Here is a 16,020-nt window from a genome sequence, read left to right as displayed (position 1 = left end):
TCACCAGGAGTAAACAGTTGTCAAAAATGCACACACTTCACTTGGCGTCTCCAGGACCCTCACCTCCCTGTGCCTGGTCTGTTTGGGCATCTCTGTTTTCCGCAGGGTTGTTCCCATTCTCACTAGTATTTGCTTTTCCCTTTTCCTCTTTGGGTACCTTCTCTCCTTTCTTCACAGGGGTCTTTTGAGGGTTGGGCTCTGGCTTTGGAGGCACAGAGAGCCTGCAGACCTTTTCTGTGGCTCATCCTTCACCTTGGCTTTCCTTCTGCTAGCATCCCCTTCAACGATTCTCTTAGGTATGGTGGTCGTGACAGGGGGATGTAAATGCTGGTTGGGGGGATGCAGTGGCCCTCGGTTTTAGCCGATCCGGGGTCGTTCTTGCCTCTTCTTCACACAGCTCCACCTCCATTTTACTTAAAAGGAAACGGAGCACATAAAGTTTGGGTAATTTGCCAAAAGTCAAACAGAGAGTGAGTGGGAGAGCTAATAATTATACATGGCAACTAGGTGCCAGAACCTTCGCTTCTAAGCAGAATGTTCTGATGCCTAACATATTATAGGCAAGCAAAGCAGTTGGCAAGGGGTGAGCTTCTGATGAGGGTTTTAACATTAGATTATTATCTGTCAGGTGATAAAGTTCTAGTTGGACAAGTGTGTAAGGAGTGTGGGGGAGATATGACCGGTGGTTTTAGCCCTATACCTTATGACTGATACTGAAAGGCAGGATTTGGAGGGCTGGGGCACAGGCAGGTGACAAAAGCAGGTCCAGAGAAAGAACATGTGATAAAACTCAGTGTAGGTCACAAAGCAACAATCATAAGGATAGAATGAGAGGATCATATATGTAGTAGGAGAGATGTCGTGATAGCGATCAGGCCTTCTAAGTATGAAAGGCTTATGCTCTGCCTGAAAACCAGATTTGCCTCAAGTTCTCAGGTTGTGGGACTGTTTAATTCCAATGGTATGCTTTGATGGGCCATAAAAGTAAGGATAGAAAGTCATTTACTGTACCTTTCCATTAAGGCATTTTCTAAGAGTGCGGACTCCTTGGATGTGGAGGGAACCCTCCGAACGTGGCCAACCTCACTCTCATGCTCCTCACCTTTATCGACTAGCAAGTTCATTTTATTTGTAGCAGTTGTTGACTAAAAGAACTTTTACTGACTTTCCTTCTCAAGTCTTCTAACAAGGTCTGCCAGAAATACAGGAGACTCTGGTTTCCCATCTTAGTTTAGGTCTGTGCTTCCATTGTACCTGGGCATAATCCACTGCCATTCTTCTGTCTGATAAAATTTTGATGGTTTGTTCTCTTGTCAAATAGATTATGAAACAATGCATGTCCAAGACTGCATCTCCATCCACTCAAATCCCCGGCAGCCAGGCTAGAGCTTTGCCAGACGGCAGGAGTGCAGGATTGTCGATGTCCTTCTTCCGGGGGCGCCCGGGTGGCTCAGTCAGTTAAACATCTGACTCTTGGTTTGGGTTCAGGTCATGATCTCTCATTCATGGGATCGTGCCCCACGTTGGACTCTGCTTGGGATTCTCTCTCTCCCCTCTCTCTCTGCCCCTCCCCCCACCTCCCTCTCTCAAAATGAATAAATAAACTTTAAAAATAAATGACGTCCTTCCAAATACTAGAGAATCTATTGGGGAGGAAGAATGATATTTGCGCAGTTTCTAAAGCATCTGTGTTTTCCACTTAGCAGTTTGTTCTTTGTGCTGACTGTGGAGTTATTTATTGAAACAGCCTTCTCTTCACATACACATGCACATGGATGGTTAGTACCAAGTTGCAGTTTGAACAAAGCTTCACTGAAGATATGAGGGAAGAGATCAGATGGGAATAGCTGCAAAAACAAACAAACAAACAAACAAAAAACCCAAAAAAATGTAACATTAAAGTTCATTATTATTATTCTCAGGTGTCTGAATTTCACTGATTATACTCAATCACAGCAATCCAGCATTAGTCAAAAGACCACTCAGAATCTCTGCCATCTTGTCTCTTTGCCAACTTCTGGTGTCACCAATTCTCTGTTGACCACCTGGAGGAATTGTCTATTTCCTTTTAATCTCAGCGGAGGATGGGGGGAGGGGCTGGGGGAGTAGGGAGGATGACAATTTATTATTATTTTAAGGGAAAAATTTTAAATTGTTAGCAATTATCCTTGCTATCAGATAAAATATTGTTGATATATATGAACAGATCTCATCATTCATTCAAGGGTATATGCGTATTTTCTTCTAAATGGTGCCATCAAAAGAAGACTTGATTAGCAAAAGATACATATGATGGATTTATTTTCATATAGCTCCAATAAATATACTCAATTTGACTCCTGCAGTAAAATGCTATTATTAGAGCATAAGTATTTTATAATCCATTTTATTCATTTAAATTAACCTAGATTTCCCCATATATACCTTCCACTCTCCCCACTGGCACAGGTGTGTGTGACTGTGTGTATATGTGATTACATGTATCTTAGAGAATTTAGAAGATGATATTAGCCAGATTTAAAACAGTAATTATATGTACCTAAAGAAAACTGACTCACACTTAGATATAAAAATTTGGATTTTAAAATCTTGAAACTTTAACTGGATATTCCTTGACTTTTTTATTTTTCTTTAAACAGAACCAAAACTAGTAACAGCCTTATTTGTTTACTTGTTTCTGTAACTCCCTAATAATATACACATTTTGCTTTTTCATACGGTTGTAAGAGAAAAAAATGGAAAAAGATGCCAACGCGTCTCGATCTGTGGGCTTGAAATAAGAGAAATGCCAGACAAGTCCTGCACTCACTTCTGTCAAGGTGCTGGCTTTCAGTGTTAAAATTCATCCTTGAAGCTCAATGAAGATCTCACAAAAGGCTCACTGCTTAGCTCTTGCAATAGTGCTGATTCAAAGGTTCACTCAACTTTTGTTGCTATATTTTCCCTTTCATTTTTAAAGGAATTTTACATTAGATAAAATTTGTATTGCATCGTAAATCTATATTTAACAAAAAGGCAAAGTCTTAACAAGTTTCTAAAACTTTCAAAAATATGAGATCCCAACAATTTTGCTAAATAATTAGCACTTCAATCAGTATTTTGTATATATAAAATATTTTATTGTCTTCAACCTTTTCTTTTTGTCAAAAGAAGAAAAATTATTCTGACCTTCATTCTAGAACTAAAGCATCTATTAAATTATTTCGGAAATTTAATCACCCAATATTTTTCTCAAAATTTTTAAATGTCATGACCTGGTTTGCCCATTTACTTTTCTTTTTTCCCCTGGTAATTTTTTTCAGATGTTTGCCATGAGCAGCAACTACTTTAAGTGAAAAGAAAACAAATCTTTCTCCTGGTTCTCAGTCAGTAATTTGATTATTACACATTATTTATATGGGATTGTATATTTTTGTCTACATTTTAATGACTGAATTCAAATAGATTTTTCAATTACTATCTACTGTATTATTTTAATCACTCAAAAATCATCAAATTGTTAAAAATCATTTCTAAAATGTTGCTCCTTATTAAAGCACAAGTTAAGCTAAATAACAACAAAAGTATCAACACTTTAACATCACTAACATCAAATAATATTTCCATAATGGAAAAGTACCATTCTCCAGGCATAAATTATTTATGTGGCCAAACTTGACGGAAAACAAATATCGTCATGACACTGAAATAGGAAATCTTTATTTGTTCTTCCACTGTGAGGCATGATTTATTGGGGGTCACCAACATAAGTGTCCACAAAATAACATTTCTTTACTAATGGACTACCAAAATACCCCCAACTCCCAATGTTGTAATGTATGTATATTTCTCTTCATGTTTTTATGTGTGAATTCTTCCCTTGGGAGATTATACACATGAACAGACACACACTTGTATGTATGTATGTATGTATATATATATAGAGAGAGATAGATATACACACACACTTTTGGAAGAAATACTTATATATTTACTTTTTGAGATTTTTATATATGATATATGTGATACGGTATATACATAATATGAATACATAACATACTGCATAATATTAAATATATATTATATATAATATGTATTTATGTTTTCAATAGTAAAATTTCTGGGTCCAAATTAATGTGTAACTTTAATCTGCCTACTACTTGCATAGAATCTGCCAACATTACTATTGGCATTGCATGGAGATTCCCATATTCTGTTGGTATCATACAGCCTATTTTTCCTTTTGATCTGCAACCACAATCTAACCACTCCGTTCAAGAAACGATAGTGTCTCTTCCTCAATTTGCTGCAGGGCAAAGATCAATTACCTTAGAGAAGAATTTAAGGATTCCTATAATCTAATCACTTCTTTTATTCAAAAGGATTTCTAGTTCAACTTGATGTCCTTTCCACTCTCTCTAAACTAATCTCCTTGATGTTTTGCAAACACACTGTACAAATCTGCAGCTGTAAGGTTTTGTTTCAAGCTTCTATGCTGAAGACCTTGCCTTCTCTCTGTTTATCCAAGTTCTACCAATCTGATCTGCAGGATTCAACTCTGTTTAGATATCTCCAAAACTGTGAATAGTTATTTCTCTTCACCTTTTCTGAACTTTTTTTTCAATAAGCTTTCTGAAACGTAACCGTGTATTAGTATAGATGTATATATACCGTATTATTAATATATATGTACATTTAATCATGTATTAGTTTTCTTTTCTCTCTGTCTCTTAAAACAAGAATGATTTAGTGGATTTTGTTGTAGGAAAGCTCCCTTTAGGCTCAGGAAGTTAAAGGGGCTAGCTTGAAGGAGATTTTAATTTACTTTTAACAGAGACAGAAATTTTGCCAGTGCCTTAGAGAGATGTGCTAATTTATTGAGGACCTCCAAATGGTCACTGACAGAGTTCATATTTAATTGAATGGTACACTGTGTTTTGGTAACATGAAAATTTTAAATTCACTTAATACTCAATCTCCATGAGTATGACATCGGGGGAATTTTGGCTTAACTTCTGAAAATACAGCCTCATCCTGGGATCATTGTCTACTCAAGTTTCATTTACCTTTCAATCCATAATTAAAACTCTAAATCTTTTATTGTAATGTACAACTGCAGTGGAGAGATGAAAAATCGTCTTTCCATACCATATCTCAGTTAATATTATCATGTTATTTATCAAACCGTCCCCAAAAGATTTCTTTCTATATAAAAATGCATCCCCTGCTACAAAAACAGTTACCAGAGGCCACTGCTCACTAAACTTCAGGTTCCATCTGGGATAAGAGGAGCAAAATTCTAGAAGCAAATTTCCAACAACATAGGTTTTCAGGTATCACTTTGAAGCTCTGACCATTTTCCTCTCCAACAATCTGACATCTACCTCCTGAGCAACTGGATGTACCATGGGGAAGGTTCTTTGTTGATTCATGGCATTTTGGAGAGGAAATAGCACTGATATATATGTGTGTGCTCTTACCAGAAACATGTCATATTTTAAACTGTACAGGGTTTCCACAAATGTATTCCTCTAGCCTGAGTCTTCTCTGTATGAATATGATAAACATGGCTTGAAAAGCAAAACCCAAAAGATGATTCCTACTTGCTCATTTTGCAGGCAGTTTACCAAGGGCTGCCAATTAATATCTTTTCTTCAGATACCTCAAATAGCTTTTTTGGGTCAACTTTATAGTTTGGCTTCAGGTCATTTTTCTGTCTCAGAGGAAAAGCACATCAGCATGAATCATGACCCATGACCATACCTGAAAGAATTAGGAGTACTAGGTTTCTTGTTCTGAGCCCCTCTCTCTGGAACAGAATGACAGTATTCTTTCCCGAGGTTATTTGTCATTTATGTGCTCCTTTTCCATATTCCACAGCTTCTGCCTATCTGTTTTTCACCTGGAGACTTGACCTCTCTAGGCTATAGTTTCTTTTTTTTTAAAAAATTTTTTTTTCAACGTTTTTATTTATTTTTGGGACAGAGAGAGACAGAGCATGAACGGGGGAGGGGCAGAGAGAGAGGGAGACACAGAATCGGAAACAGGCTCCAGGCTCCGAGCCATCAGCCCAGATAGGCTATAGTTTCATATGCAGCCATGCCACCAACCCCTCACAGGCAAGTAGCAGAAATCTTAGTGTCTCTTTTGTCCATTCCCAATAAAGTGTACTGTTAGAAAGGGGAAGATTAGAGGACTATCACTACACAGGCAGTGGGCCAGGACTTCCAGTTACTCCCAGGTGAGGCACATAGTGTGGAATCTTCATTCAGTCTATTTTTCCCCTTAGAAATATTTATACTTTCAGAAAAATTGGTGGCTCTTCCCTCTTCCAGAACATACAAGTGCAGTCCTCGACCTGGTACAGCTAGACACAGTAGAATAAGGAAGATATTTTTGAGGTGAGAAAGTCAGATAGTATGTGCTTGCATCATCCTCCAACATTCATTCTCATCCCCATATTCTTTACAAAGAATGCTTTGCAAAGGTTCTCCTCCACTATCCCTCATATTCAGATAAAATCTGAATTTACCCATGAGTCGGATCAGCTTTTCATACCTCTCTCATACTCTTTCCATTTTTAATAAAGGTTTTTGATTCCAGTTTGAAGATGGTAGGAGATATATTAAGTCCATATGATGTTAAGCTTCTTATCTCATTTTGCTACATTAGCAGCAATGACATGTCTCCTTGATCTGTGAAATGCAGTTGGTACAATCAAATAGAAACACAATCTGTTGTTCCAAATCTTTGAGGGGATTGACTTCAGTCAAAGGGTAATAAAGCCCAAAGTAGTAATCATGCCTATTTCAGTCAGAACCTGTTTGAAGTCACATGGGGTCACTGGTAAGAGTTCCCCTAACCCACCTGCTAGCTATTGTCCTTGAGAATCTTACCCAAAGCCTTGTAATCTTTTCCTCTTGGCATTCTGGGAAGTGTTTTATACAGGAGAAAAGAATGTCACTTTTATGCCCATCATTGAATAGTTTAAACATCTCTGTATTCTTCTTTTTCATATACCAAGTAGCCAGCTTCAGGGACCAGAACAAGCCTCAGACTTTGCATTCCAAATTCCTTTTGAATCGGCCACTAGGCTTTTCCCAGATAGACATCTACATGACCCATTTAGATTTTTCTTCAGAATTCTTACAGAGATTTCTAAAATTTCATTCTCTATAGAGAGATATTCCTAATTGTCCTAATTGAAGGCTCATTTGATTGGACACACAGCAAGGCTATTGACAAATTCCAATTGTCTATGAATATCCAGATGTTATTCTGGTGGTGGGAGTCCCATGCCTCAGTATCCCCAAGTATAATGTCTTCTATTATGTCCATTGTGTGGACTTACTGTGCCTTCTTCAACCAAAGATTTATCATTCACAGGGTGAATGAGGGCTCATTTCTAAACTGACTTACATCTTTCAGTGAAGAATTTTCCATCAGTACATCAAGAAGCTTGTTTTGTTTAAACAGAGAGGAAATAGTGATGTTTGGGCCATTCAGTAATAGGAACTCCCCATTTTGGGGATTTTGTCATGGCCCTAAATGCACAACTACAACCTGTTCTTGGATGCAATGTATTCCCACCCTTCCCTTCCTTCAGAGCTGCCATTGAACGTGCTTCTGTAAAGACCATTTCCATTTTATCACACAGTCCTTCTGAATTGTTCTGTCTTTATTGGATGGCATCTCTGATGTTGCAGCTGAATTGGGGCTTAGAATTATTTGATGTGGTTCTGTCTCCACTAAAGCCTGGTAACAGATCAATGATTGACTCCTATGAGGATCATCTGTAGTTGCTGCATTCAGCGACTTGCAACCCTAAACTTCCACTGTTTTATGCTGAGATGCAATATTAGGCTTCTGTCAGGGAGACGATAATCTTCATACATCTATTTGACAATATTTTCAAAATTATCTGTGCTTTTTTTAAAGTTAAAATATTAACTGTGGATGAAAATTGGGTAATTCTAAAGGTTCTCGCTTGGCATGACAAAATGGAGCAAAAGGTTAAATTGACTTATTTAAGCTACAAGCTATTAATGGCAAAGCCCTCTATTTTATACAGTAAGTGCATTCCATTATGGTAAGTGCATTCCATTCCTATCAGGTATAGGCAATGCCACAAGATGTTTTTGTTTTTCTTTTTTGCTCTCCAATGTGCAATTTCTTATTAATGCTTATGTCATCCACTGCAGCACCAATGCAACCTCCAAGTTGTTCTTTCAACTTCTGGATATTGCCCTACATAGCTTCAAGTTCCTATGTGACCTTGTCCCCTTTCAATAGGAGGGCTATGTAAAGGGCCCAAACATTTATTGATATCCACTACTATTGGCCTCAGGGTTGTATCACTGGAGGGTTTGCTGGTTATCATGTCACAAGCCTAGAGTTCTTTGCACCCACAGTATTTCAAATGCTTCAGAACTATTCCATTTTTCTGTAGGTGCACAGCCTCTGTATTTCCATCTTCATCAATTCCCAAAGAAGTAACATTTAAAGTTCTGCAATTGTATGTTTAATTATATTTACATTTAAAACATTTGGGATTGTGTATTTAAAATTCTGGGATTTTTGTTTGGATGCGGAACATGGCAACCAACCAAAATTAATATTCATCCTGAATAGTCTCCTCCATTCCACGGTGTTTACCATTCCATTATTTGTCTCTTGATCATTTAAGCAAAGAAATGAAGAAAGCAAGGATTCATTTGCAATTGATGGTACTTTTCAGCCAAGTGGTCTAACTGTCCTCTGGCCTGTTACTGTATAATACTGAGATGGTACATTTGTAATAAAGTCCTAAATAAGTAGCCTCACAGGGCACCTGGATGGGTCAGTCACTTAAGCGTCCCACTTTGGCTCAGGTCATGGTCTCACGTTTTGGGATTTCAAGCCCCACATTGACTCTGCTGTCAGTGCGGAGTCCATCAGATCCTCTGTCTCCCTCTGTCTGCCCTTCCCTTCACTTGCTCTCTCTTTCTCTCTCAAAACTAAATGAACATTAAAACAAAATAACCTCGGGGCGCCTGGGTGGCGCAGTCGGTTAAGCGTCCGACTTCAGCCAGGTCACGATCTCGCAGTCCGTGAGTTCGAGCCCCGCGTCAGGCTCTGGGCTGATGGCTCAGAGCCTGGAGCCTGTTTCCGATTCTGTGTCTCCCTCTCTCTCTGCCCCTCCCCCGTTCATGCTCTGTCTCTCTCTGTCCCAAAAATAAAATAAACGTTGGAAAAAAAAAATTAAAAAAAAATAAAAAAATAAAACAAAATAGCCTCATAGTATACTATGTTTCCAAGTTCCCAAAAGAGCTTTGAGCAGAAATGAGGCCCATTTTGTTTGCATATTTGCTTCATGTATCAGTCTCAATTTTACCTTGTTTGTGTTTCATTTTCCTTTCCCTTTCCTCATCAGTAATTTCACTTTTACAAGAGTGATTAACAGACACAGCAGCCTCCTCTTTTCTATCATTTCCCCTTTCATTCATCTTCTTTATTTCAATCAATTTTGCCATTTTTCCAGAGGTCAAAGCTATATCAGGCAAAGTCTATGGATGAGATTGGTCTCTGCTTAATCTGTTTTAGAGCTTTTGCTACTTTTAACCAAGGGTAAGATGACAACCCTTAGGCATCCAAATCTCATGAAATCCATAATACCTATTGTTTTCCCAAAGTAATTCTGACCTATTGATTTAGGGGTCCAAAAGCTACTCCTTATACTGCTTGTGTTGCTCAATTCTCTTTACTGACTCTATGGTCTAGGGTCTCGGAGCTTAAGTCTCAATTACAGGAAGTGAGGCTTACATTCTGAGAAGTTCTGTTCTTAATCAGTTGCTTCTTTTATTACAACAATCCTTATGTAATTTCTTTTAAACAGTATATATTTGTAATGTTTAAAGCATAGGAATATCGGAAGATAAGTTAGTAAAGGTCTTGTGAAATACTTAAAATTTGTTATAATTCAGGATTCCTCAAGTCCAAAACATAGGAGTTATCTCAATTATATTTTGTGACTTTCTCATTTTTTGTTAGGCATAGAATAATGTTTGTGGAGTTTTTCCTGATGGATTCAAATCAGTTAAATATTTTTTCAATGTGTTGAAAAAGAGTAAGAATAGTATCTCCTTGGTTTCACTTAACAAATTTGAATAAGTAGAGGAGAAAATAATTGCAATACAAGAAGTAAGAAGCTGTCCTGCAGTAAGCCTGAGATTCAGTCACACTAATATTAGCACAACAAATGATTTTTCACAACGGTCACAAAAACAAAAACAAACAAACAAAAAAAAACTCATGGCTTTGCAGCCAAATAGTTTATGCTAGATTTTGGTCCACAGGGCAGAGAAATGAGTTACTTTTCACACTGCAGTATCATCAGTCCTATATTTTCTGTTTATTGGTTTATTTACCTTATTTATTTCTTATTTCTTATTTTATTTCTTGTTTGTTTATTACCTTATATATTTCTCCACTTCTCAATCCCCTTTCCACTACAGGCAATCTTTCTGATGTGTTTTTATGTAAATATTTAGTGTGATATTTTTGTTTACTTTTTAAATATGTGTTCTCTTAAAGACATAACATACTTGCTCTGTGTGCAGGCATATTCAATTTACATAAACTATTGCATTATAGAGTTTTGGAGTCATATATATGTTATATATATGTTCTATAAATTATAATATATATGTTATATGTATATATATGCTAAGTTTATTTATTTTGAGAGAAAGAGAGAGACACTGGGGGAAGGCAGAGAGGGAGGGAGAGAGAGAATCCCAGGTAGGCGCCATGCTGTCAGTGTGGAGCCCGACGTAGGGTTGGATCTCACAAACCTTGAGATCACAACCAGAGCCAAAATCAAGTCAGATGTATAACCAACTGAGCCACCCAGGTACCCCAGGAGTGTTTTATATTTTAAACTTTTCTTTACTTAACACTTTATTTTTTAAGATTTATCAATATATCAGCATTTGGGGGGGGATCACATTAAATCCATAGTGTCCCTCTGCTGCTTAGTCTTGCATGGCATGTACCCATGCCATTGCCGTAGGTCTCCCCAATGATAGCTATAAGGATGAAGCAGCTTCTAAGAAGCCTGTCACATCTCTGGGAGAGAATTTCTCTGAAGTATTTGTCATGATAGGGATGGCCAAGTCATGAGATAAACATATTCCTCATTTGACTGAGTCCTGTCTAATTGCACTGGCCTTATTAGCACTTGCTTATAACTAAACTTGAAAACAACACCTTAAAACTTTTCAGATGTTATTCTCATGTGGCTGGAAAGGAAATGAGACCTGGCAACACTAGAATGAGTTTGGGGCTAGAATTCTATGACTTGTTGATTATTTCTTAAATGTTTCTGGCAAGACTTCTGAATAATTCACCATTGATTGAATATTCTGAGAGGCTGAAAGCAGGTTGATTGATTAAATAAGCACATGGAGATATGTGGAGAAACTGACAAAACACTATGTACTCCCAATATACCAATAAAGTTAAATAAATTTAACTTTATTTTTAAATAGATTTAAATATCCACCTGTATAGGAAATACATAGAGATTCCTGCTCCTACAAAAGTTATACAGTTATACAGTATAACTTTCCAGACAAAGTAAAATAAAATTATGTTGAATTTCAGTGAAAATAAATATTCTCAGAAATTTTGTAAAGCACAGATTGCACATATTATTTTCAGAATAAAAAAGTATCTTTTCTCCTCACATACAGTTCATTTACCAGGTCCAGTTTGCATTTTTAGATAGGACATAAGAACATAAAGGACATAAAGAATGTCCTTTTACATTATACATTCATTCATTAAAAAAAAATTATGAAATGCCTACTACACCATCTCTACTGTTGTAGGTGCTGGGAATTCAATGTTGAAAAAAAAAATAGTACCTGCCTGCTCTCTCTCTCTCTCTCTCTCTCTCTTTTTTTTCTCTCTCTCTCCCTGTATGTGTATGCATGTGTGTGTGTGTGTGTGTGTGTATATATATTATATATATGTAATATATATATATTATAGATATACACATAAGTATAGACAGAGGTAAAGATGTATAAAGAGATAGATACCTACAGTGGCTTTTATTGAATTCCCAAAATATAAGATAAAATTACATAACAGTGAATTAGTCATGAAGAAATTTGAAGGTATTATGAAGAGAAAAGCAAAAGCTTTTGTCCTATGTGAACATTAGCGTTCTTCTATGTGATTTCTCTTCTTCAGATGATGCTGAGGTGGAGAAGACCCCTGGGTCATTTGAGGTATCTTCAGCAAGAACAAAATGCATATCCAGTAGAAATTGGTGAATATATATTCAATAATTTCTATAATTGTAATCATGCTGGCCCCACAAAATAGGTCCAGTTGACCACCAACATCTGATGTAATAAGGCCAATAATGAAATTGAATAAATAATGTGTCTTTTATAAAAGGCACATCAAACATTACTAGAGTTTAAATTATTTGAAGCTAATAGATTAACCATAGTTGATATTATATGAAAATGAATTAGTTGTATTATGTTAAGATTGGTATAAAGTAATAGAAATTAATGATATCTTAAAATAATATTTATGTAAATCATCTCAAAAAGGAGAGAGTTACAGAGAAAGAATTAACCAACTGATGACTTGAGAGAGAGAGAGACAGAGAGAGAGAGAGGGAGAGAAAGCAATTATAAAATCTGTTTCCAAAAATATAACTCAAAGATTTTGGAAGATAATAAATTGAGGCAAATCAATAAAACATCCTAGGCAATTACAAATTCATTTCCATGTGCTAAATGAACAAATGTAACATTCAGGTGACTAATTGAATGATGATGTTTTCCAGAAACAATTTGTGAAGCAATTTGTGAATTCTAGCGTCCAAACTATTTCTTTTTAAGCACTTGTAATATTTCATCTAACTAAAATATGTTAACACAGTATTGCCTTCTCTTTAAGAAATTTTTAAAAATCTATATTTGTCTTTATTGATTGTGCTTAGTTGTAGTAAATGTGACACAAAATTTGCCATATTAATAGATTTTAAGCATGTAGTTCTGTGGCACTACGTACATTCCCACTGTAGTGCAACCATCACCAACGTCCGTCTCCAGAACTTTTTTATCCCCCCAACTGAAACCCTGTACCCATTTAAAAATGTCTCCAGTCTCCCATTCCCCCCAGCCCCTGGCAACCACCATCCAACTTTTTGTCTATGAATTTGACTACTGTAGCACTGACTTCTTTTTTTTTAATTATTTTTAAAAATGTTTATTAAAATTTTTTATGTTTATGTTTATTATTTTAATAATAATGAGTGAGGGAGGAGAAGAGGGAGAAGGAGACACAGAATCTGAAGCAGGTTCCAGGCTCTGAGCTGTCAGCACAGAGTCTTACGTGGGGCTCAAACCCATGAACTGCGAAATCATGACCTGAGCTGAAGTCAGTCTCATAACTGACTGAGCCACTCAGGTGCCCCTGTAGCACTGACTTCTTAAATAGATTACATTATTAATATTTTTCTCATTGCCTTGGACCATTCTTAGAATCATGCTATTTTTTGTACAGTTTGGTAGTGAGATATAAGTTGCCTCTAGACCTTTGAGAGATTTGTATATTTCCTCCCCATTTAGGGTCTTAGCTGCCCATGTGTGATTGCTGTTAATTTGCCTGATTGATACTCTCTACTGTCTCCTACATCACTTCCTGTAAATATACAATAAGATCTACAAAATCAGCAATTAAATTTGTTAAGGACATGAACAGACAATGCTTGTAACTTAAAGATTGAATTTACTTGAGTGCTGATTCATGGGGGCACATGTACCCCAATGTTTATAGCAGCACTATCAACAATAGCCAAATTATGGAAGGAGCTCAAATGTCCATCACCTCATGAATGGATAAAGAAGAAGTGGTACATATATACAATGGAATACTACTTGGCAATGAAAAAGAATGAAATCTTGCTATTTGCAACAAGGTGGACGGAACTGGAGGGTATTACACTAAGTGATATAAGTCAGTCAGCAAAAGACAGATATCATACGTTTTCACTCATAGGTGAAAGTTGAGAAATGTCACAGAAGATCATGGGGGAAGGGAAAGAAAAAACTATATACTTACAAACAGAGAGGGAAGCCAGCCATAAGAGACTTTAAATACAGAGAACAAACTAAGGGTGGAAGAGAGTGGGGTGGCAGGGGGATGGGCAGGACAATCGGTGGTGGGCACTGAGGAAGGCACTTGTTGGGATGAGCACTGGGTGTTTTGAGTGAGTGGTGAATCACAGGAATCTACTCCCGAAGCCAAGAGCGCACCATGTACACTATGTTAGCTAACTTGACAATAAATTATATAAAAAAAAATAAATAATAAATTGGAAGTACAAAAAGATTAAATTCTACTCGCTCAGTCTCTTCTTTTCACTCCAGTCTGAATGGAGTTCTGTGTGGATGTCTGAGATGCTTATCTACTCAGAAGCAGGATTGCTGAAACACTCTATAATAGTCAGTTGCTTGGCAGGGAGGAGTGCCCAGTGTCTGAAAGGAAAGCAAGATGCTGAGTTAGAATATGAATGTCAGCCTTTCTTGGTGAAACCCGGTGTGAGGTTTACTGGAGGTGTGTCTAGGGAGAGAGAAAGTGTCAGATTTAAATGACAGACGAAGACTAGCACTATCACTTCTCCATTGAGAAGCTAAAACCTTAAGTACAAAAGGAAAAAAAAAAAAACAAAAACAACCTGAGAGAAAATGTCTCAAAAATTGAAGAACAAGTAAATTAACACCAAGTAACTCAGACACACTCACTGCCTTTTGCTGCTGAGTTATCTTATAGTATAAGTCACTGTAGTTTATTTCAAGGTTCACAAGATTCTCCCTGGGGATAAAAACAGAGTTAATCTGGCTCAAGATTGTCAGCGTTACTTTTAATGCTTATTTGATGAAATTAATATTCATTTTTAATTCAGTTGTCACTTAATGTTGAATTAAACACAGCACTGTAATCACAATAGCTTGTTACATTTGGAAGGTACTCTTGCCATGTTGGTATTTAAGGAGAAGAATTTTTCCCCAGATCCAATAATTTTTCTATGGCTTATTCCTGAGAAAATTGGAAAAAGACATTAAATGTCAGTATCTATTGAGTAGATTGGAATATTTACAAACATTTAAGTATGTGTCTGATCTGAATTCAAATCTTGTCTTTTGTTACTTGTGTGATCCTGGAGAAACCATGTGGGTTTCTGGAACCTTGGTTTCCTCATCTGTAGTGGGGATTTTAGAGTCAGGATTGGATTGGATTGGATTTAATTTTTTTTTTTTTCAACGTTTATTTCTTTTTGGGACAGAGAGAGACAGAGCATGAACGGGGGAGGGGCAGAGAGAGAGGGAGACACAGAATCGGAAACACGCTCCAGGCTCTGAGCCATCAGCCCAGAGCCCGACGCGGGGCTCGAACTCACGGACCGCGAGATCGTGACCTGGCTGAAGTCGGACGCTTAACCGACTGCGCCACCCAGGCGCCCCGGATTTAATTTTTTTAATGTTTATTTTTATTTTTGAGAGAGAGAGAGCGTGAGTGAGTGGGGAGGAGCAGAAGAAAGGGAGAGACAGAATCCAAAGCAAGCTGTAGGCTCTGAGCCGTCAGCACAGAGCCTGATATGGGGCTTGAACTCACGGACTGCGAGATCATGACCTCAGCCAAAGTCAGACACTGAATCGACTGAGCCACCAGGCACCCCTAGAGTTGGGATTTTAAAGCTATGTGAGGAGAAATTAAATAATGTATGTAAAGAATTGGCATAGAATCTGGTATATACTGGGTGTTCAATAATATCATTTATATCATTAATATATTAGGGCAGACTGTTTTCCTAGTGTCTCCTAGAAATCTTTACTTGAGACCAAAGTGAATAAAAATTATTTTAAAATATCTCTTCAGATAGCCTTGGATGCCCTCACACTCTGTCCCCACCCCGCCCCAGATCTTACTTTGAACTTGAATAACATATCCAGTTGTCTCATGGTATTTTTCTTT

General features: G+C 37.1%; 1 protein-coding gene and 1 pseudogene across 1 annotated transcript in view; both read right to left on the bottom strand.

The window, feature by feature from the left end:
* Positions 1-9,491, bottom strand: part of LOC121035863 (non-histone chromosomal protein HMG-17-like) — a 9,528-nt pseudogene extending 37 nt beyond the window's left edge.
* Positions 9,492-12,157: 2,666 nt separating this feature from the next.
* ASIC5 (acid sensing ion channel subunit family member 5) overlaps positions 12,158-16,020 on the bottom strand; it is a 29,764-nt gene continuing 25,901 nt past the window's right edge. The window contains 2 exon segments of the mRNA XM_040483683.1: positions 12,158-12,371; positions 14,768-14,859. Coding sequence (XP_040339617.1) covers positions 12,184-12,371; positions 14,768-14,859 — 280 coding nt within the window. The 3' untranslated portion in view covers positions 12,158-12,183.

This window comes from Herpailurus yagouaroundi, unplaced genomic scaffold (genome assembly GCF_014898765.1).
Source record: "Herpailurus yagouaroundi ecotype Mexico unplaced genomic scaffold, PumYag 28, whole genome shotgun sequence".
NCBI classification, from domain to species: Eukaryota; Metazoa; Chordata; class Mammalia; order Carnivora; family Felidae; genus Herpailurus; species Herpailurus yagouaroundi.
The sequence above is the reverse complement of the archived record's forward strand: the minus strand, read 5'-3'. Positions and strand labels throughout refer to the sequence as shown.